The sequence below is a fragment of the Rattus rattus genome, chromosome X (assembly GCF_011064425.1).
Source record: "Rattus rattus isolate New Zealand chromosome X, Rrattus_CSIRO_v1, whole genome shotgun sequence".
Taxonomy (NCBI): domain Eukaryota; kingdom Metazoa; phylum Chordata; class Mammalia; order Rodentia; family Muridae; genus Rattus; species Rattus rattus.
The window spans coordinates 5007882-5030846 of NC_046172.1; the positions used below are offsets into that span (position 1 = coordinate 5007882).

The following is a 22965-nucleotide window of genomic DNA, read 5'->3' on the forward strand; positions in this document are numbered from 1 at the left end:
AAGTTATTTCTGAGAACTTGGCCTCTTGCATTCAGAAGCAATAAGAAAATTATTTTATTATCTCTTAAAACAGCATCATGCTGTTATCTAAATTAATGGCTTTATTTTTAGATGATTTCCTTATTTACTACTGCATATGAACTATAGGGAAAATTTCCCTAATAGGTGCTGTTACAAAACAGTGACACAAGCAAGTCCCAAGGAGTTCACGTGGATTGGAAAAGCATGTTCCCAAGACAGTCCAAAAGCTATTTGTTTTCTACATGATTAAAGAAAGTGTTTTTTTAGGCAGCCTCCCCAGTTACTTAAAATACTATGATTGTCCTCACTTCCTTTTAGTTAACTAAAGTATGAAGGCATAAATAAGAAAACTTTCTCGATGTGCCAGTCAGTAAGTCCTACTTGCTTAGTATAAATTTTGCTCATCTTGCAGTTAATGAGAGCCATAACCTATCATGTCCTGTTAATACCATCCTATTATTATGAACATCAAAAGATTAAAGATGTGATTTCTCAAATGGACTTAAATATTTGGGAGTATGATTCCAGAAACATTGTGTTCCACTCAACACAAGTAATTTCTGCTATGTCAGTCCTTTATAGATTAAAGGCTATTTTGGAAAAATAGCATGATTTTAGAATATAGGCAAGAAATGAACAGTTGCTACTTTAGAGTCTTTATTTCCTTTTATTTTTAAAAAGTAACAGTCATGGAAATACTGCTTTAGGGCCACCACCTCACGCTCAGGTCATGAAAGTGTTTTCTTGATGAGAATTTGTTTTGCAGTGAGAAACTGCTGATGCCTTGCTGAGAAACTTTGGAATCTACTCTCAGCTTTGTTTCCCTCAGCCAAGAGCCAATCCCAGGCCCTCTTACTGTGTATTATTTTAGAGATTCACGCATGTCAAAGTAGTCTCCAGTTTTGCAATCTAGAAGTAGCCATTGATAAATAGGCCCCTTTAGGTGAGTGTGAAAAAGAAGGAAGTTGTTCCTTGCAGCATATGTATGTTTTATAGCAGATTTATGTGTTCTGGAAAATGGAAACAAAAAAAGCCAGAAACTGATAAAGATGAAACTAATTGTTTACCTACTTGGTGCCTTTGTCAGCATGTTAAAAGTTTACATCGTTTGAACTGTCTATAGCTTCCATTAAGGAGACTGCTAGGATATTCTCACCCTGTTGTTTGACCTTTTCTGGGTCTTTGTGTGTTTATGAAGGCTTGGATTGAGGGGCCCTTAATACCTTATATAAGCACACTCAAATAGGTCTTGTTCTGTAAGGAGATTTTCAATAGGAAAGCATGTGTAATGCTTTATTTAATGATTAATAAGAATATTTTTAAAGTACTTTTTTTTTGGCCAGGTGTGATGTTCCACAGCTTTGATCCCAGACTTGGGAAGCCATGATAGGTGAATAGCTAGCTGTTAGTTCATGGCCAGCCTAGTCAACATATCGAGTTCCAGGTTAGCTAAGGCTACCCAGAGAGACCCTATCTCAAAAACATTTCTTTCAAAACAGAGATCAGTTTTTGAATATGACTATTCTTTGAGTACAAATTCATTTTATAAAGAAAATATAGATTCTTTTAAGTTTTCAAATTAGAGAAGAAACAGCTGTTTTAAGGGCTTCACAACCTCTCTTCTCTCCAGAACTGGGTTTTTTTTTTTTTGTCTTGTGTAAAATGTTTCTGTTCATTTCTTTCAGAAAATGTATTCATCTTTCTCAAAGATGACCATGTTTCTTTGACAATCATACCCCTACTACTTCTTCCTTTGTGTTTTTAATCTTAGAAACAGGACAGATACATGGAAGAGATTTGTAAGTTTCATATGTGAGAATTCTCTTTTTTTATTGTGGAAGCTTAAACTGCATCTATAACAAACCTATCTCCACATTCCATCATCCGTATAGGAGTAAGGGAATACGTTTTATGAAGAAAGCTTGGGAGGAGGAAATTACACTCATACTCTTTCCCAGTTATTGTCACTAGGCTTTAGTTTCCTTATTTATAAAATGGAAATAGTAGTAGTCCTTGCCTCTACAGAGCTGAAGGGACATTACATAAGATAACGTATATGAAGAGTTTCAGCCACTGCCAGGCATTGAGAAAGCTTAATGAATGTTTGATGATGGTCATGACAGTGATAAAGGATTTGGAGTCTCAAAAAGTTGGATTGTAGCATTTCAACATAGCATTTTGTGATAAGAAATCAGATCACATAATCAACCAAAGTTATTTGAATTTGCTAGTGGAAAGGAAATTTATTTCTTTGTCATCTAATGGATTCCAGGTCTTCTTCATTTGTCAGGGTGGGGAGACTATGCACATACTGTCACACTTTGTGCCTCTGCCTTGAGAGGATTTTTTTTTTTATTGAACATTTTTGAAAGTCTGGCACAACTTTTAGTATTGTGCAGTGCATGAAGTTGACTTTCTACAGATATTTATTAAACAAAAACTCAAATTATCATAGGACATTGTACTAGCAGAAAAGATTTGGGCTTTATGAATACTGAGAATTCATTTATTTTTAACCATAATTGTCCCTTGGTATCTATAGAGGATTGGTTTCAGGACATCCTGTGGAAACCAAGATCTGGGAATACTTAAGTGCTTAAATAAAATTAAGTGTTACTTTCCTATACCTTATTCATATTCTCCTGTGTGCTTTAAATAATTTATAGATTGCTTATAATATCTGGCATATGTAAATGCTATCTAAATAATTGCTATAATATTTTGTTGGAATAATAATAAAGAAATCTCTACATGTAAGTGTAACTTTCTTTAAAATACTTTCTATCTGTAGTTGGTTGGAGCTGCAGATTAAGAACCTGAGGAACCACTAAAGGAATTAATTTTGTAGATAGTACCTTATAATTGACTTAATCTCTCTTGTTTTTCTAAGAGTCAATCTTCTACTTACCCTTGATTTGCTTAGTATAGTATATGTTACACAATAAAGTAAAAAAAAATGGTTTCTAAATATCAAGCTGTCTTGACATTAGAAGTTTTAGTACTAAGCAACAAAAACCAACTTGATCTAATAAAGGGAATTTATGAGGCTAGAACTTCACACTTCAGAATCTACACAAAGCAGAACTCTGACAAGTTACGGAAAGGATACATGGTCTTTACAACAGGAAGCATCCGTTTGTCGTGCTGTCTTGGGGGAGAGAACTCACATTCCATTCTCTTCTGTATTTGGTTTATGGTGAACTACAGGGTCAAATCTTCTAAGAGTATATGATTAGCCAAGGTCAGATCACAAACTCATAGCTGGGCTAGATTGGGAGTTGGGCAGAGGAATCTAACCCTTCCTTCCTATTTTAATAGTAGCTGGGACTGTGCTCCTTACATAATAATAACTACACAGAAGAGGCGTGACAATATCTCAAATGGCAATCAGGGTACATCTAGAAAAGAAAGATGGATGTTGAACATTTAAGCTGTTAAATGCCTATTGTTCCATGCTGTTAAAAGTCTGATTCTTTACATCAAACATAGTAGTCTTAGCAGTTCATTTAGCCTGTGAAAACCTTTAAAGCTTGATCTGAGACCTCACGTGTGTGTATCTAAAGATGGTCTTCAATTGAATCACTCACATATGATCAGATTTCCAAGGAGACTTAATAAGAATGTTACGGCTTCAGCATTTACACTAAAATGAGTTTTATCTTTATATACATATTTGTTCAAGGAAGTAAAAATGAGCCAAAAGTTATAATTTCCTATAAACTAAAAACAGCTAACAACATTGTGGGAAATGTTAGTTTTTTTTTATTAAAATTAGGCTTGTTTAGGTGAAATATATTTAATTTCTTTCAAATGGAATGCTTTTGGTATGGTAGAAGGTTCAGTTGCTTTGAAAATGGTTTAGGTTGGAGTTTGAGGATGGCTCAGCAGGTATAGTATTTTCTATGCAAGCATGATGACCGTAGAACAGAGCCGTAGCACTTTTGTAAAAAGCCAGCCACAGTTAGTATATGACTGTGATTTCAGGCTACAGGTGCAAAAGCAGACAGATCCTAGAGCGAGTCTGGTCAAACTTGTGATCTACAAACTCAGTAACAGACCCTGTCTCAAGAAAATAAGGAGGAGAGTGTGACAGAAGATAGCCAAAGTTGACCTAACTTCCATGTGTGTACACACAGGCAAGTCTGCCTGCACATGCTTGTGGGTACACATACCGTAATTTGGGCCTCCTCCCTCTCCTCTCTCTTCCCTCCCTCCTTCCCCATTGTTTTCTTTGTCTCTGCCTGTCTGTGTCTCTGTCTGTCTCTCATTCACACACACACACACACACACACACACACACGAAAAAGAAAATGGTTTATATTAGCTTAAATTTTTATTTATTATTTGGTAGTCCTAGGAGAGGAACAACAGGCCTAGTATATGCTAAATAAACACTCTACCATTAAATAGCACCCCAGCCCTCTTCTCCTTTCTTATTTTTTATTAATTCATTTATTAATTATTTTACATCCCAGATCAAAGCTTCTCTTCCCTCTTCTCCCCCCCAGTCCCTCCCTCTCTCCTTCTCTCCCCTGCTACCTCCAGTCCTCTCTTTCTTCCTCAGAAAAGGGGAGGCCTCCTGTGGCTATCAATCTAGCCTGACATATCAAGTTACAATAGGACTAGGTGCAACTTCTATTATAGTTAGACAAGGCAGCCGATTTAGGGGAAAGGGATCCAAAGGCAGGCAACAGAGCCTGAGACCGCTCCTGCTCCTGCTCCTGCCCCTGCCCCTGCTCTGGCTGTTAGGAGCCACACTTGAAGACCAAAGTGCACAGCTGTTACATATGTGCAGAGGAGCCTAGGTCTGCCCCTTGTATGCTTTCTGGTTGACAGTTCAGTCTCTGTGAGCCCTTATGGTCCCAGGTTAGTTGACTCTGTTGGTTTCCTCCTTACTTTAAAGACAGAATCTCACTAAGTTGCTCAGGCTGGCGTTGTACTAGGAATCTTCCTGCCTCAATTTCCTGAGTTTATGTGATTACAGACCTGCAGGACAGCCCGGTTCTTGTAGTTTTAGAATGCCATATAACTTAAGTATTATCCATTTCAAATAGATTCCCTTTACTTTTATGTTCCAGGGGAAAACTTACCCATTCCGTGGTGCATTCCCACTCTGTGTGGAACTTGGCATATTTGGATTACAACAACCCATGGAGAACAATGGATGAAATGGGGAAAAGAGGTCAAAATGTGGGTTTGGTTTGCACATAACATATTGCTGAAGAGTTAAACTAATTAACATCCTTGCAAGGTACAGGGACATTGCTGATTTGCACTGATGCATACCCTTTCCATTATACACAGCAACTCTGCGACAGCTAGGATTTCCACTTGACAGATGGAGACGATGAATGCCAAGTGTTTATATAATTTACTCAAAACCATGCAGCAAGGGAACCAGAATTGAAAATCACTCTTGCTTATACTACTGCATGTGTGCCGCCTTCTCATACCTCTGAGCATATATATGACACATTTCTGCCAAATATCTACTTACAGTTATGTATCTACAAACTTTAAATACAACGCCACTTTAAATAGCAAAGAAAGGGAGGACTTTCTGCTTCAGAGCTTATTTATTCTCAGGCTCTATAGCATTACTCTCTCAAATTTCAGTTGGAGGCCTAAAATGAGTGTGATATTGATATGATCATCACCAACCCAATTACAAATAAATTTATCCACCTTGTAATTATGATCACTGTTACTACTGTTATTGAAAATAAATAGCATTAAGGTGTGAATTTCAGATTCATCTCACCTCTCTATGAACTTCGAAGCCAATTACAGAGACCAACACCAAGTTTTTAAAGGTTCACATATAAGCTTCTCCAAAAAGAGAGGTAGAACAGTGGTTAATGTTCTCTTCACTCATGAATGTTTCATTGCAGATCCCTGTTGATGCACCGTGGCAAGCAAGACACGCTCAGGAATGGGACAAGATGACCATGAAAGATCTCATTGATAAAATCTGTTGGACAAAGTATATTTGACTGCTTACAATCTTATTTTAAAAATATTTTCCTCTAATCCTTTGTAGCCTGTCTTGAGTAGTAGTAGTACTGTTTTTAGTGACTAATAGGGAAAGTTAAGAAATATAATAATATTAGCTATAGCAGATTTGAACAAAAAATGATAAAAACCACATAGAGTAGACCACCTTTGGACAAAAGGGTTATATCTTCAATAAAAAATAGTAACTATATTTTTATTTTATATTGAGGTTGCCTACAAAAGCAGTTTATAAACATTTAAAAAAATCAATCTCAGATGCTAGAGAGCTGGCTCAGAGATTAAGAGTACTTACCAAGAGGCTATGAGTTCAGATCCCAGTCCCCATGTTGGAGAGCTTACAAATGCCTATAACTCTAGCGTCAGGGGATCTGACCCTCTGTTTGGTCTTCAAGAACTCCCAACAAATGTGGCATGTATACATGCCCCCTCCCCATATTCAAAAATGAAAATAAAACATATTTAAAAAATAATTCCATATAGATATAGATATGAAACTAGTCTGGATGAATGAAATAAAAACTGTGTAATGATTTTAATTAGGATTTATTATTAGCATGGTAACTTACAGTTTACTACTATAGTTATGGCTTAATGATATGGATATATTCTAAGAAATATAGTATTAGTCAATTTCACAGATCAATATTCCAAAGTGCATATCGACTAAGATGACTAGTAGTCTGTATATTCTTGTGGAACTACTATCATATATGCATCAATATTCTATGTGGAACATGCTTGTCTTTATTTTTCTTGTATTTGAATTGACATATTTACATACTTTTTAGCATATATTTATTCTAGACCTACTATATAAAGACATTGTTAGACACTGGCTGAGGAATAGTGGTGAATTTGTTAGTATTTAGCTTCTTCCCGCATGTAGTCTATATTCTTCTATCAGGTAAGATGAACACTGAACACATGATTGCATAGTGCTAGCAGAGTACCTAACAAAGGGAATCTTAGTTGGTCTAAAGAAAAAATCATTTCCTGGTACAACGTATGTTAAGCCAGGTAGCTAGACTATCCACATTAGCAAGTTCCAGATTCAATTGAGAGATACTGCCTCAATAAATGAAGCAGAGAGAAATCCACGAAGACACTTGGGTTTGACCTCTGCCCCATGCATGGAGATGAGCTCACACATATGTCAAAATATACGCATGCATGCACACCACACACTTAGATGCCAAAACAATAACAAATAGAATGTACAATAGTGGCGAAGTGGAAGGAAGGGAGTATAAAAGTGGTGGAAGAACATGTTCTAGACAGCCAAAAGGGGTGAGATTATCTTCTAGTACAGGCCAAAAGTTGTTAAGCTTGTTGTTAGATAAATATAGTAATAGTAATAGTAATATCTTCCAGTAATAAGCTATAGCAGCATTTGAGAGTCAGGAAAAGATAGTGTTAGATTTTAACTTCCAGGATAATTTAGAGGGTCAAGGGTAGGGAGACAAAAGTAGATAAACTAGGGACATGGCATTTCCTATGAGTGACTGAAGGAACATGGTACTTTATAAGAAAACCAAAAAAACATATATATATATATATATATATATATATATATATATATATATATATATGTACTGGATGTATGTATATACTGTTCTGGGAACCCATCTTTTCAAGAATGGCATATTGTTAAGATAGGAGAGAATAAAATGTAGATGTAAATGGGTATGTAGGAAAAACTTAGAGAGAGGAGGATGGAGAAGGTAATGTTAAGGAATGTTTACTACAAATAACCAAGATGGAAGGAGAGAGGTTCAGACCTATGAGTGATATAAGGGAATGGTACCTTCTAGGCAAAGAAAATGAGGAGTGGCTTTTGGAAATGGCTTGAGAAGGGAAGAAAATTGGCACACTTGAACAAGTGAGTGATCAGTTTGGCTGGAGCATAGAGCAAGTAGTGTGAGGGGTAGTTGATGTCATGGGTTAAGCAGCCTATGGTCCATCTATAATATTGTCTACACTCAAGATTTGAGATGTTTCTCTATTTTAGGCTGTTGAAGAATTTTTAAATTTTGTTTTATGTTGTTGTTTTTAAACTTTTTTTTGTTTTTAGTTTAGATTTGGTTTGGCTGTTCTTGATTCTGTGAAACAAGGTTTCATTGTGTAGACTAGCATGGCTTCTAACTTGCTATCCTCTTATCTTTGTCTACCGTATGCTGAAATTCCAGGCTCTATTTCTGTGCTCAGCTTGCCAATGAAGTGTTGTTAAAGTACTCTTTGTTTAGCATGGCAGAGGATATTAGAGGTTATGTAGGGTGATAACACAGGGAGGTCACCACTTTCTCTGTCTAAGACATTATACAGTAGCATGGACCAGAGTGGAGTCCGAAGAGATGGAAATATGAGGAAAGTCTTTAAAATAGGAGAGAAGTATGTCTAGTGATCAAGAATAGTGTATCTTTAGATAGACCATATTTAGAGCTAAACCATATTTCTTAATAGCAGAAGAAAACTTTTCTTTATTTCTCAAAATTTAACAAACGTTTTCCTGTGGATGCTGAGACCATGAGGTTTTAGTTGTTCTGTTTTTTGTTTTTGTTTTCCAAAATACTAGAAATACTTTTTTTTATGTTTTATTGGATATTCTCTTTATTTACATTTCAAATGTTATTCCCTTTCCCAGTTTCCCTTCCATAAACCCCCTATCCCATCCCCTCTCCCCATGCTTCTATGAGGGTGCTCCCCCACCCACCCACCCACTCCTGCCTCCCTGCCCTGACATTCCCCTACACAGGGGCATTGAGCATTCACAGGACTAAGGGCCTCTACTCTCATTGATGTCTGACAAGGCCATCCTCTGCTACATATGCAGCTGGAGCCATGCAAACCTGTTCAGCTCCTTTAGTCCTTTCTACTTGTGCTATGTTATACTTTGTAAGGCTGCATTCCCTTGACTTCTATATGTATTTTTAATTACATTGTTATTGATATGTATGTGACCAGTATACATTTCACAGCATGTATATGTCACATATGGAAGTCAGAGGATAACTTTCAGGACTTGGTTATCTGCTTCTTCCTATATGCGTTGACATGTAATTTTCACTCTTATTCTCTGAACAGAACTGCTCGGGAATTTGCGTATCTTTTTGTGAACATTAATGTGACTTCTGAGCCTCATGAGGTATCTGCCCTGTGGTTCCTGTGGTATGTGAGGCAATGTGGGGGCACTGCTCGGATATTCTCAGTCACCAATGGCGGCCAGGTATACATTGTCTGTTCTGAAACTAACTTGTCCAGAACAATCCTTGATAATTCCTTCATTATTTATAATCATTTATGGTAATATAAAATGATCTAAAAATATGTCTAGAAATTTTCCCATTCTTTCTTTATGCCTGTAAAGTTCATTGCTAAAGAATATTTCATTTTGAATTAATTATATCTTAAGAATTAAGATCCTTCCCTTAAAATGTAGTAAAATGAAGTTATTTACATAGAAGGAGTTAAACTACTAAAAATAAGTCAATTTCCAAGGAAATTATAGTGCTTATAAAGTTAGTATACTTAAAATTATCCAAGTTCCTTACCACCTGTTTCTCACAGGAATTCTTTCATGTTAACTAATGTAGAGTAGAAATTACTCTTCTAATTCACACAAGTAATTTGTGTCCACTCTGTAAGCTTTACAGTTTGGATTTTATAATTTAGCTGTTACTTGCAAATTTTTTTCTTCTATACACTTCTGTTGCCAATGAGTAAAGATATTTAATTCGTTGACTAAATATATAATAAATTAACAGCAAAGCCAGAATATTAAATCTCCAATTCCTTAAACTTTGACATTCATTGCAAAGATCTATCTCTTTTATCCAAAGAAAATGTTTCTTATCTAGGAATGTTTTGCCTGAATGAGATGAGGTTAATTAATTGCAGCTTAACTCTAGTTTATGCTGTGTTACTTGAGTCCCAGAATTTTGAGTACATTTTATGAATTTAGACATTGTCTTCAAAGTAATTTTATTGTTCTTCTCTGGAGATCATCAGAAGTCCCCAAATTGTTCTTGTGTTGTATAGAGTTATTGCTAATTGGAACCCTGGTTTTTGCAAATATAGGACTTTTGCATTTTAAATTGTGTACTTATGAGCAGAGACTCAATATTACTTCCTTAAACTCATATTTTACTGTCTGAAATATCCTACTAATGGGTTATTTGTATCCTTCATTTGGAGGGGGACAAAATATTTCTAGATAAGCCCTATATGACCTTTTAGAAAGTAGAGTTCAGATTTTGAACTCAAGCTATTATCACAATATCTTTCAAACGACATTAATATTTACCCTTTTATAATTTAGTTTTAAAACACAGAAGAATAGATAGTGAACAAATAGAATGTAGTCCATGGTTGTTTGTTTCTTTGTTTTTAGTTTTTTAATATATTACATTTCAAGGCACCTATTTGGGAACATAGTAAGATTCTGTATTAAATGATTCCAATTTCTTCAGAAAGAATGCATCATAAATTTAAGTCTGAACCACTCTGATCATTTTCATAAAAACTTTTGTGGTTTCACTAAACACCAATTTCAAAAGTTACTGCTTGTCTACTCATTGTCAGCTGTGGCCTTTCCCTCTTTTACTAACCTGCATTTCTAATCACTCAAAGAATCGTCTGCAGCAATCTAAAAATATTTCCTAGGTTGTAACCAAATATACTGTATTAAGCACTTATTTTCTTGGGTTATTCTTAAATAATATCTATGCTGAGAAATAGCACATTACAGAGGAATAAACACTTTTAATCCATAGTGATGCTCAAGAGAAATTCTTGACAGTGTTTTAAGGAATAAACAGATGCTTAGCTATCAATATTCTGCCTTGACAATCAAACTTACAGTTAGTTTTGAGAAGAAAATACTCCAAAGCTAAAATTCAGGTTCCTAGGACTTGATTGGCTGTTTCTGATAGGCTGTTGCTGACCCTGTACCTGGTCTCTTAGCCTCACATTATGTGTAATATAATATTTTCTATGTCCTTACCTGTTCAGACAAATAACTCCATAGGGAGTTAGAAACCACAGCCCCTAGGATCAACATAGTTACCTCACCTTCCCAGAGCTCCTTACAGCCACCATATTCATGGACAATTGAAATTCTCAGGCTTGCTATTTGCATGTGGTCAGGGCAGCATTGGCATAGAAAACATTTTCTTCTGGTCTCTGATTATATGCTAGTAATGGCTTTTCCTTGCTAGAACCTGTGCAGAGAATACTTGAGGTACCTTGATTCTGTCCTAATGATTCTTCCCCCAATGGGATATGCCAAGGATAGAGGTCTGGCATTGACATTTTTGGAGATTTACCAATTGGTGGCAAATATTCCACCACTCTCTTTTATAACTTATCTTTTATTCTTACCTTCTCCAATAGGAACGGAAATTTGTAGGTGGATCTGGCCAAGTAAGTGAACAGATAATGGGTCTCCTTGGAGATAAAGTGAAGCTGAGCTCTCCTGTTACTTATATTGACCAAACAGATGACAACATCATTGTAGAAACACTGAATCATGAACACTATGAGGTAATCCATTATAGGCAAAGGAGTTTATGGTAAAAGGTTTATGCCATTTGTAACTTCTAATTGTATGCAATCTAATCTGTTTAATTAAATGTATCATATATCTACTGCAAGTCTTCCAGATTGACAGACTTGGTTTACTTACTGTCCTAGTTTGCTTCTCTCTTGCTTTAATAAATACCATGACCAAAAGTGACTTCGGGAAGTAAGGGTTTATTTGACTTACAGGTCCAGTTCACAGTCTATCACTGAGGGAAGTCATTGCAAGAATTCAAAGCAGCGGGTTTGGGGATTTAGCTCAGTGGTAGAGCGCTTGCCTAGAAAGCGCAAGGCCCTGGGTTTGGTCCCCAGCTCCGAAAAAAAGAAAAAAAAAGAATTCAAAGCAGGAATCATACAGGAGTCCTACTGCTAATTGGCTTGCTCCCATAACCTTTTCAGTAAATAACCTGGTGATTTACTACTCAGGACCACATGCACAAAGGTGACACCATCCACAATGGAGTGGATGGTCCTATATCAATCATTAATAATGAAAATGCTACAACGACATCCCACAGGATAGACTGATGGAGGCAATCCCTCAGTTGTGGGTTCCCTTTCTAAGCTAACTCTAGCTGTGTCAAGTTGACAAAACTTACCGGCCCATCTACCTTGTTCTATTTTGTAGGTTCACAGTGGCTTGATTTTTTAAATGATACTCCATCTTCTGCAAAGGCTATAGTTCATGTTTTAGGTAATATTTCACAAATTGTATTTCAGTGCAAATATGTAATTAGTGCCATCCCACCGATTTTGACTGCCAAGATCCACTTTAAACCAGAGCTTCCACCTGAGAGAAACCAATTAATTCAGCGTCTTCCAATGGGGGCTGTTATCAAGTGCATGGTGTATTACAAGGAAGCCTTCTGGAAGAAAAAGGGTAAGTTGCTCTTATGTGTATTTAAACTATTAAGTACAGAAACTACTTTTTAAGGATATTGAATAAAATATGCTGAATATAAAATTTTGTGTTCAAATTTGTAGAGAAATTATTAATGTCTGTAAATTTCACAAAATGGCCTCAAGAGTGATTGACAATGGGAGGAAAAGATGCAAGCAAACAGTGGGCATATCAATGATAGGAATGGCAGTTATTCCTCTTGCTACTTCTTCTTCATAAGCAGAATGAGACCAAGGGGCCCAGACGGCAGGGCTCTGAAGTAAACTGTTCCTCAACTTCACCAGTTGATTGTCATTGCTCTCTTAGCATAAAATGCTAAAGTTTTGTGATGAATGCTTATCAGGGTGTTGTGAATATTAAATGAAACAGGGTTTAGAATATAGGAGCTTTCTAGATATGCTTCCTGCTCATATTCAATAGAATCCTTTTGACAACTTCCAGGGTTAATGGAAGTGATTCCTTTCAGCATGTCATAGCTCATTCTCCATGTGTCCCTGCATGCAGGACCCTTTTATCATTTTCCTCATCTTAACCATTTTGCCATGTATGACTCATAGAACCCTTTATAAAAAATGAGAGAGATGGGCTATTTTCCACACAAGGAATAGACATCTTTGTATGTCATGTGTGTCTTGTTATGCAAAAGGGTCTAGAGGAACAAAGACTTAGTAGCTACTATCTTTATCTTCTAAGCTGGCATAGTTTATATACACCCCTATGTGTAATAAGTTGCTCAATCTCCTAATTAATTTTTATCCTGCTTAAGACTATTGTAGCTGCATGATCATTGAAGATGAGGAGGCTCCAATCGCCATCACTCTGGATGACACTAAACCAGATGGGTCACTGCCTGCCATCATGGGGTAAGTTGGAGCTGCACTTTCCAATTTGTGTTGGTATAGGTGCTAGCAAAATTGCTTTAAAATTTGGCACATGCAATGATAACTGTGAACTATGTCATGTTTCCATGTTATAAAATATCCATAGCAATGTTTCTGTGTATGACACAAGAATCTTGGAAAACTGCTAAACTTGACACCATTTTTAACTCATGCCCACTTATGTATTTCTTTCTTTTAAAAAACTTACATGCTGAGGATAAAGTGGATCAAGCAGCTACACAGACTGACAGATGGACAGATGGGCAGATGATGGACAGTATGATAGTGTTGCATAGAGACAGAATGTCCAAAGTCACTCTGGAAAGAGAAGCACTTTGCCCTGTAAACCTGCTAAATACAGTGTCTGTGGCCTTGATCTGCTTTCCAAATACTTGTTGCATGCCAAGTAATAGTGTCAATATAAGATGAGACAGGGCACAAGTAGCCTATGGTTACCCTTCACCAGCAACATTTCTGCTATCTTTATAAGGCATAGATAGTACCAACAGTCTACTAGGAACTAGTACTCCAAAGAAGGAAATGGGCCCTCACAAAGGAAATGCTAAGGACGGACACACCTTCCTACTTGCTTACTTTTGTCCTTATAAAAAATCCTGTACACACAAAGAAACTTTTATTGTATTGTGCTATTACAAAAGAACACATGTTAATAACAGACAAGGCACTTTTAGGGGCCCATGGTTTCTGCTTTTGCTTTCTGGGAAATGCAGGCCTCCTTCCTGAAGAGGTAGGTGAGCTCAATAAAGCATCACATCATGCCATTTTTGGAAAGTTAGAGAGAAAGGGGGCAGACCCATGTTCCAAGGAACTTAGGAAGCCGGCTCTGCCTGGGTTGCTGATAAAATGTTTTATAACCACTTTCTCTGGCTATAATGGAAGCAATAACACTACATTCCTGAGGTAGGCAGGGGCCTAAAATATAATGGCCATAGCAGCAGCCTGTGCTCTTCATCTTTAGTCCCACTGATTAAGACAAGATCCAGGTAGTTTAGCCAAATTGACAAATTGCTGTGGGCCAACATAAAAACAGATGAGAACGCAAGTTTCAGAATGTCATGACAGTCAGTTCAGTTGTAGATGGGAGACCATTGATATTTGTGCCTTGTTTACCACTGGAGTTACTTTGGCTTTCTGACAGAGACATATGTGTTGGCACCCTTCCAGGTATTACTGAAATTATTTTGGGAAATTCCTAGAAAGATATGTTTAATATTTTATTTTATTGCTTAACAATGTATGGAAAATGTTTCAGTATATATCTACTTTGTGGAATGGTCAAACCAAGTTCGTTAGCATATCTTTTATCTCATATGGTAATTTCTTTGTGATAAGAGCATTGAAAATCTTGTTTAGATACTTTAAAACATACAATAAGTTAATATTAACAATGACTACCCTACTGTGCCGTAGATCACCAGAATTTATTCCTCCAGTTTTACTGGTATTTTATATTTATAGGAAGACAGACTATATCCCTTCCAAATGTGATGCAGGAGAGCTCTCTGCCTGCCTTCTGTTTACCTAAAAGCAGGGTAGAGATTTAAAAAGCCAAAAGGTCTTTTTGTCCTCCCCTGCATCTCACTTAGGTTAAACTATAGGTGTCTTTTACTGGAAATAGCACTTTATTAACTTAGAGCCAGAGCCAGAGGAGCTTCAAGCTGATAGCCAAAAGTAGCTTCCTGCGCATTTGCCTTCTCATGGTTTCCTATCTTCATAAGACTAAAACTGATTTTTTTTTATTTCTATAATATGTTGTTCTTTGTTAGATATGCAAATAAGCCAGACTTACCACCTCTGGGTTCCTTTTTACCAGTGTGTCTCCCAAAGGCCAAACATTGTGAAGGACAATAAACTTGCTCATTTTTCTTTTATAAATCTTGTTTGTTATTATTAGTACAACTGTTTGAGGATTGAGGGGTTGAGAAGAATTAAGTTTTGTTTTCCCACTGTTGTTGTATTAGGGCAGTAGACTGCACTCTTCCCCTTTTTTGTGTGTACAACACTGGTATTGAACCTAGGACCTGGTATATGGTAGCCAAATATTTAATATGTCTTTCTATGGGTAATTTTAATATAGAGTTTCACTAATTTACCCAGTATCAAAATTGGCTTTAAACGTTACTGCTTTAGATTCCTGAGTAGCTGTAATTGCAGGACTATATATACTACAGGCCCAAGGTGACTTCTTCCTCCCTGTGACTTCTCTCCTCCCCTGTGACTTCTCTCCTCCCCTCCCTTCCCTTTCCTTCCTTTCCTTTCTTCCCTTTCGCTTTCTCTCCCTCTCTCCTTTTTCTTTCTTTCTTGAGGCAGGTTCTCATGTAGCCAGACTGGAGTCCAACTTGTTATGTAAATGGGGCTAGCTTTTAACTCCTGATCCTGTTGCTTCCATCACCTAAATGCTAGGATCACAGGTATATACCACTACATCAGACTTTGGGCTTTGTTCTTGATAATGAAAACCTTGAAGATATATAACCTCCATTTTGCATTTGACTCTAAGAGCCCCAAAACCAGAGGTGCTAATTAGCCAGCACTGTGTTTATAATAACCATCACCTTTTATAAACTACACATTAGAACTATTACTTAGGACATAACCCCGCATGTTTGATTTCCTCAGCTAAATAAAATTGTTGCAGTATTTGTCTACATGATTACTGTATTCCTAACTTGAAATTTGACAGAAATTTGAGGTCAAAGTCATACAAAATCATCTGATTAATAATTTAATTTTTACTCAGCTCTAAGTAATTTTTTTAAAAATATTATACAAGTCTGAACTTGCAGATCATTGCATAAACCTAAAAATTAACCAAAACCATGAATTTTGAATCATTATTAAAAGTGCCATCCCAAGCAAAATTATGATTTTTATCCCATAAGTTTGAATAGTTCAAATTTCAGTATTTAATTAATTTAATTTTCAATATTAAGACACAAATGATGGATTTTATTGTGAGACTTCATCCATACTTTGTTTTTTGCAAACTCCTCTTCCATTGTTTGTCCCCATCCTCTAGTACCCTTCCTGCTGGCCCCTTAAATAATATGCAGCTGCCTATGAAACTCCACCCTGCCTTAACATACTCTGCATCTTTGCATCTCAGAACATTCTCTAATAGCAGTCCTAAAAGAGTTTCTGATGATAATTGAGGAACACTTTAATTCAGGGCTGAGGAGAAAAAGAAATGCTCCCTTTCAGCCTTAACCTATCTATTTGATCTCTCTAGAACAAAATAAATATAATTTTTAACCATTTTAATGAGGAAGTAGTTTCTTCACATTTTAGTTCATTTGGATTAGACTGAGAATAAATCTAGAGTTTTTCTGTATAATACTAATCAAATGTTTTACTATTGAGCTGCATACCTACCCATCCCTTGAATATTTTTTAAGATTTCTGTTTCTATTAATAGTATAAATAAGGATTTCATCTCACAATTCAATTCTTTAAAATGTAAGTGAAGTTAGTATTATTGACACAATAAACAGAATCTATTTGACTAAGGGAGCAGATAGATTATAGTTGAGTTTCACTGAGTTACTTTATTGGAGGGCAGTATCTTATAAGTTCCCAAGAAAGCAGAGATAGAGATAGAGGCACCGGTACAAAAGGTTTATTGGGGTGAAATTTAGGGATTACTGCCTTTGTGGGAGGGACCAGTTGGAGAATTGTATGTCAGTACTCAGTCAGCCATGGAAGTCTGGAAGCTGAAATGGTCCTTCACAGTCAAACTGAGACAAGGGAATGGACACCTCAATCACTGAGTGTCAATTGCCTCTTAGGAAAGGCAGGGTATTGACAGAAGGATTTATTTGCTGCTGAGTATAATTACCCAGAGAAGGTTTTATCTGTGAGATGAGGGTGCCAATTACTGGTTCTCAAGTGTGTTTGGTAGGGAGTGAGGGATGTACCGTGGTATCTATGATAGGCATGTATTAATAGTGGGCCAGCTTTTATTGAGTGCCATTGCTGGGATAGTCATCTAATACAGTCTTAATATGTGTATCATCTAATTTTCTATCATATCAAATATGGTGTTAATTTTTGAAGGCTAAAATATTGATCAAGGGGTTGTTATCTGTTAGTTAGGGAGCTCACCGCTAAAGAGTTTTAGAAGAAGAGAGAGCCAAAGATAGATGACATTTGCCTTTAGAAAAGGGGAGGGCTGAGAGTTCATTAATGCTGAATAGGTGGTAATGTACATTTAGCTTGACTGTAACTGAACATTCAAATATGCCTTCATTTTCCAGCTTCATACTTGCCCGGAAAGCTGATCGACTTGCTAAACTACATAAAGACATAAGGTAAACAATTTATACCTGAACCCTATACGTTCTGTTTGTTGCACCACCAATAGTACAATAGCAGCAAGAAGAGCACAATATTTTACAAATATTCTTAGCCTTAAAAATCCAATTTTATAATATTTTATGATAGTCTTCTTGGTCAAAATAAATGTCTCTGTACATATATTGATTTAATTTTACATATTTGTGTTCATGTTATGTGGTTAAGAGGTAGGATTTTCCTAGAATACTTAGCTATGTAGAGCCCCCGGAGCTTAATCACTTCTCTTAAGCACCCCCACACTTCTGCCTCTGAATACTTACTTCACCAATATGATCACTGTGGTAATAAAGTTCTAATATGGAAAAAACTTGGTGTGTGTGTGTGTGTGTGTGTGTGTGTGTGTGTGTGTGTGTGTGTGTGTGTGTGTGTGTGTGTGTGCGTGTGTGTGTGTGTGTGTGTGTAGGGTGTGTAGGCTCATGCATATCATAACACATGAATGGGGAACAGAGAACAATTTGTGTCATCAGTTTTCTTCTACCTTGAAATGGGTTTCAGGTATTGAATCCAAGTCATCAGGACTGTATAGCAAGTACCTTACCACTGAACCTAGCCCTAACATAGGAATTTTGAAGGGATGCATACATTCAAATCATAGCAACCAACATGTGGCAAAGTTAAGAGCAGCAGATAACACATCCTTTTTTTTTATTATACCACACTAAGCCTGACATTTTCTTTTGGATTTTCTGTCTTTCCTTTCTATTAATAATAAAATAAATAGCAGACTGGAGGTGGACATTTGATTATGATTCCACACACTGGCTAAACTCTAAAGTTCTTGTAAGACAAAACCTTTACTGAAAATATCAGTGATAAGACCAGTGTTTTTCAAAACTGACTGTGTCTATCTCCCAAAAGGTATTTGGAAAGTCTATTTTCTTGAGGTTTGTAGAATATGATTCAGTAGGTCTGTAGTAGAGACTGAGGATTTATACATTTGACCACCTGCTCAGGTGATTTTGATGAATAGACAGATTTACATATTGTATCAATAAAAGAGATACAACAACATGATGATTTGCATGGTACCCCTTTTGGTTATAATTTAAAATATATTCTATTAATCTTTGAACCAAAGTAATCTAAATGTACTGCTCTGAGTGGGGAATGTATGTCAGTGGTAAAGCATATATTTTTCATGTATTCCATCCCTGTTACTCATACAAAAAGTTTTTTTTTAGTATAGCATAATTGCCATCTGTATATCTTCTAAAAGTTTTAATTTTAATGAGGAAAGGGAATGGAAAGGTAGTTTTCTGGTGTACTTGAGAAAACTTGGCTTTGGCTCATTTAATAATATGAAATGTAGTAAATCACATGTTTTATTATGTTTTTCTTATTTATGATTAAAAGTGAAACTACATAAAGGTTCATTTTTTAAGTTTAGCTCTACTTTACTAAAGATTTTATTATATGTCCAGAAAATAAGTTAAATACACTAAGCATTTTAGAATATCAATTGGCATTTATCTTAGAGTATTTTGTTGCCATGAAGAGACACCATGACCAACGAGCAACTGGGAGAAAGGGTTTATTTAGTGTACACTCCATAACACTGCTCTTCATCAAAAGAAGTTATGACAGGAACTCAAGTAGGGTAGAACCCTGGAGGTAGGAACTGCTGCAGAGGCCATGGAGGAGTACTGCTTAGCGGCATGCTCTGCACAGCTTGCTCCCATGGCTTGCTCCTTGTTTTTTTTTTTTTTTTTTTTTAATTAACTTGAGTATTTCTTATATACATTTCGAGTGTTATTCCCTTTCCCTGTTTCCGGGCAAACATCCCCCTTCCCCCTCCCCTTCCTTATGGGTGTTCCCCCCCCACCTCCCCCCATTGCCTCCCCGACAGTCTAGTTCACTGGGGGTTCAGTCTTAGCAGGACCCAGGCTTCCCTTCCACTGGTGCTCTTACTAGGATATTCATTGCTACCTATGAGGTCAGGTCCAGGGTCAGTCCATGTATAGTCTTTAGGTAGTGTCAACTTGCTTTTTATAGAACCCTGGACCACAAGCCCAGGAATGGCACCACCCACCATGGGCTGGGTCCTTCCCCATTGATCACTGGTTGAGAAAATGCCTTATAGTGGAATCTCATGGAGGCCTTTCCTCAGCCGAGGCCCCTTCCTCTCTGATGACTCATGCTTGTGTCAAGTTGACACAGAACCAGGCACTACAGAAATATTCTTCTCTTGGCAATATTCTTAATTGACTACAAATGTCTGAATTACTCCTTGGAAGCATTTGTAACCTGCCATCTTTTTGTGACATAGTAAAGAGAATGCCATACTGGACTGAGCATAAAATTTGAGTCAACACATACTGAGCATCTACTATAGATAAACACTATAACAAAAGTTAGCCTGCCTATTACTTAACTGAACGGTAGTGAAGGAACCTGCAGCTCACTGAGCTCTGGCTTCATCTTTTCAATGGAGAATTTGATTAGACAGAAAGCAAGTAGACAGTAGTCTTGAGACTTCTTTCTATATGTTAGAGCCTTGAATCAAGCATTTTCTAACTGTCCTAGAATTAGCATATCCACTTTATATTATGTGACATCATTCATGAGTGACAGTTGTCTCCTTTAAAGCCTTGCATACCAATAGGTCACATTTATAATCCTAATCTTCTTGACTTAACTTTTTGAACTTATGTGATAGTTCTAAGAGTTATAGCAATAGTGTATGCATGACAATAGCAAGAGTGATAAGCTTACATTTTCTTCTACACTATTTAGAGAAAGTGGAATTACGTTTTTAAAATATTTTCTGGTGAAATCGGCAATATAAACTTGTATATTTTCATATTTGTTTTTTTTATTACTACTAAGCTTGATCGTTGTATACTCACACATGCATACTTTTAACCATTTGTCTCATCTAGTCTTAATGCTTGTTTTATGGATTTGAATTACCTCTTTTACCTCACATAGAAAATTTTGTGATTGCTCATTAGCCTTTAACAAATATTTCAGAGCCATCTTAACATGTTTAATCTACCTAAACACTGAAATGAATAAGTGTAAATAGTATGTATTCAATAGTTGAAATACACCCATTCATTTAGTAGATGGATATTTTAAATTTTTCACCAGGAATAGTGAGCTTAATCTGTATCTTCTTTCAAGAAGAGATTAGGCAGGAATGGTAAAATATACTTACATATAATCCCAGTGTTCACAAGACTGAGACAAAGAAACCAAGTTTGAAACCACCCTCATGTGCATAGCAGTTCCAGGCTCTACATAGTGAGATCTTGTCTATTTTAAAAAGGAAAATTCTGTTGATTCCTCATTAAATTACCATGTTGAGGCATATGCTGTTAATCAGCATATAAAATTCACTAAATCATATAAGGTGAATCCACGGATTAATTGAATATTTGTTTTATAGTTATAGAAGGCCACTAAATTTCATTTTTCTTTAAAGAAGTCATTATCAAGTACCCTAGAACGGAACGCCTTTATTATATGTCCATCAATATGACTTCTTTAACATGTTTTTATTCTTCTCCGTAGGAAGAGGAAAATCTGTGAGCTGTATGCCAAAGTTCTGGGATCTCAAGAAGCATTATATGTAAGAACTCTCAGTCTCTAACAGGCTTTGCTCTGTTGTCTTAAATAATTAAAGCAAGTTCTGGTTTCATGGAAGCCTTAAGCAGAGAATAGAAAGGGGTGTGTTTATTTACAGGATCACTTTCAGCAATCCAAAGGCTTTAAAAACTAATGTTAGTACATGGAACATGTGATATGGCATTCCTTTGGGCTTTTTAAGTGCTCACTAAATATTGGCATTCAACTGTAGTAAGAGACCTAGAGCCACAATCATTATGTCATTGATCACAGAGATTAGGCTTCAGGACAGAGATCCTGTGCTTTTGACATTATCTAATGATTGCTGTAAAACAAAACCCCAGGTATGTCATCATGCATTGCTGAAGGCACCATGATAGATATTTGACACCAAGACTTAATTTTTGCCCAAGTCAAAGGCATATTAGTTCACTTTCCCATAAAGAGACTTAATTTGTATCTCATTTGGCACTTTCACGGTTTGTACATTGCTTCTAGAAGCAGTGAGGACAAATGTTTCTGAAGAGCCCACCAATTGCTGAGGACTTTTTCTGTGGATTATTGTGTGAACTGTGCAAATAATAAACATGTAGAATGTGGTAGGGAAGTGTTGAGAGACTCATGTTCTCCAGAGACTACTTTCATCTTAATTATTTTCTTTAAGGAGTATTTTCTTATGTAACCTTCCAGTTTAAGGAAGGTATTCTGAAAATATGCTTTGTGCTTCTCTTTTTCTTGTTGCCCTTCACCCTATCCTTGTTAGCAATACCTTTCTGTATAAATTGGAAAACAGTCCACTGTCTTAGACACTCTAGCATTTTGGAGAAAACCTTTCCAGAACTGATTGTTAGTAGGGTTTCCCGAAGACTTGTCTCTAATCTTTAGAATCTGTATGAACGAGAGTATCCTGTCTCCCAAGTATTGGGATATTTCATCTTTATTGTATGGTGTGTACTTTTTTTTTCTTGCAATATTGGGAATCAAACTTGGGGGCCCTGGACATGCTAGGAAAGTGCACACAGCTTCATCTCCAGACTGGTTCCTTTCCTTCTTACTCCTCTCCTAGTCCTCCCTTTTCCCTTTCTTCTTTATTTTCTATGTGCTGGATCTCAGACTCAGGGCCTGGCACATGTGTACCACTGAGTTCCATCCCCACGTTATACTTTATATATAAACTCTTTGTTAATAAAATACATACAAGCCTTCACTGTTAGCAGGTAACAGTTCCATTTTTATTTTCTTTTGGAATTTTCTCTCCATTGCACTACAGCCAGTCCATTATGAAGAGAAGAACTGGTGTGAGGAGCAGTACTCCGGGGGCTGCTACACAGCCTACTTCCCTCCTGGCATCATGACCCAGTATGGAAGGTACTACCTAATCTCTGCATTAACTCATCCAGGGCTGGCACACTCAGGCAGTCTACATTCAATGAGAACTGTGGAAATGGGCAGTGTTAGTTTTTGTAATTCCCAGAAAAATAGTCAGCTTGGTAGATGTCCTCAGGAAAATGAATGTCAACACAGAGCAGTAGCAGTGTCTAGGCAGGACTGCAATTGTGGCAGCAAGGTGGGAGACAACCACATTGTCTATCTGCCTTTGGAACTTTCCTCAACATTTAGTCTCACAGGGCT

General features: G+C 36.6%; 1 protein-coding gene across 1 annotated transcript in view; it reads left to right on the forward strand.

Moving 5' to 3' along the window:
- Maoa (monoamine oxidase A) overlaps nucleotides 1-22965 on the forward strand; it is a 66913-nt gene that overhangs the window by 39540 nt on the left and 4408 nt on the right. The window contains 10 exon segments of the mRNA XM_032889664.1: nucleotides 5100-5132; nucleotides 5134-5211; nucleotides 5913-6004; nucleotides 9118-9259; nucleotides 11425-11574; nucleotides 12331-12490; nucleotides 13278-13374; nucleotides 17667-17720; nucleotides 21280-21337; nucleotides 22604-22701. Coding sequence (XP_032745555.1) covers nucleotides 5100-5132; nucleotides 5134-5211; nucleotides 5913-6004; nucleotides 9118-9259; nucleotides 11425-11574; nucleotides 12331-12490; nucleotides 13278-13374; nucleotides 17667-17720; nucleotides 21280-21337; nucleotides 22604-22701 — 962 coding nt within the window.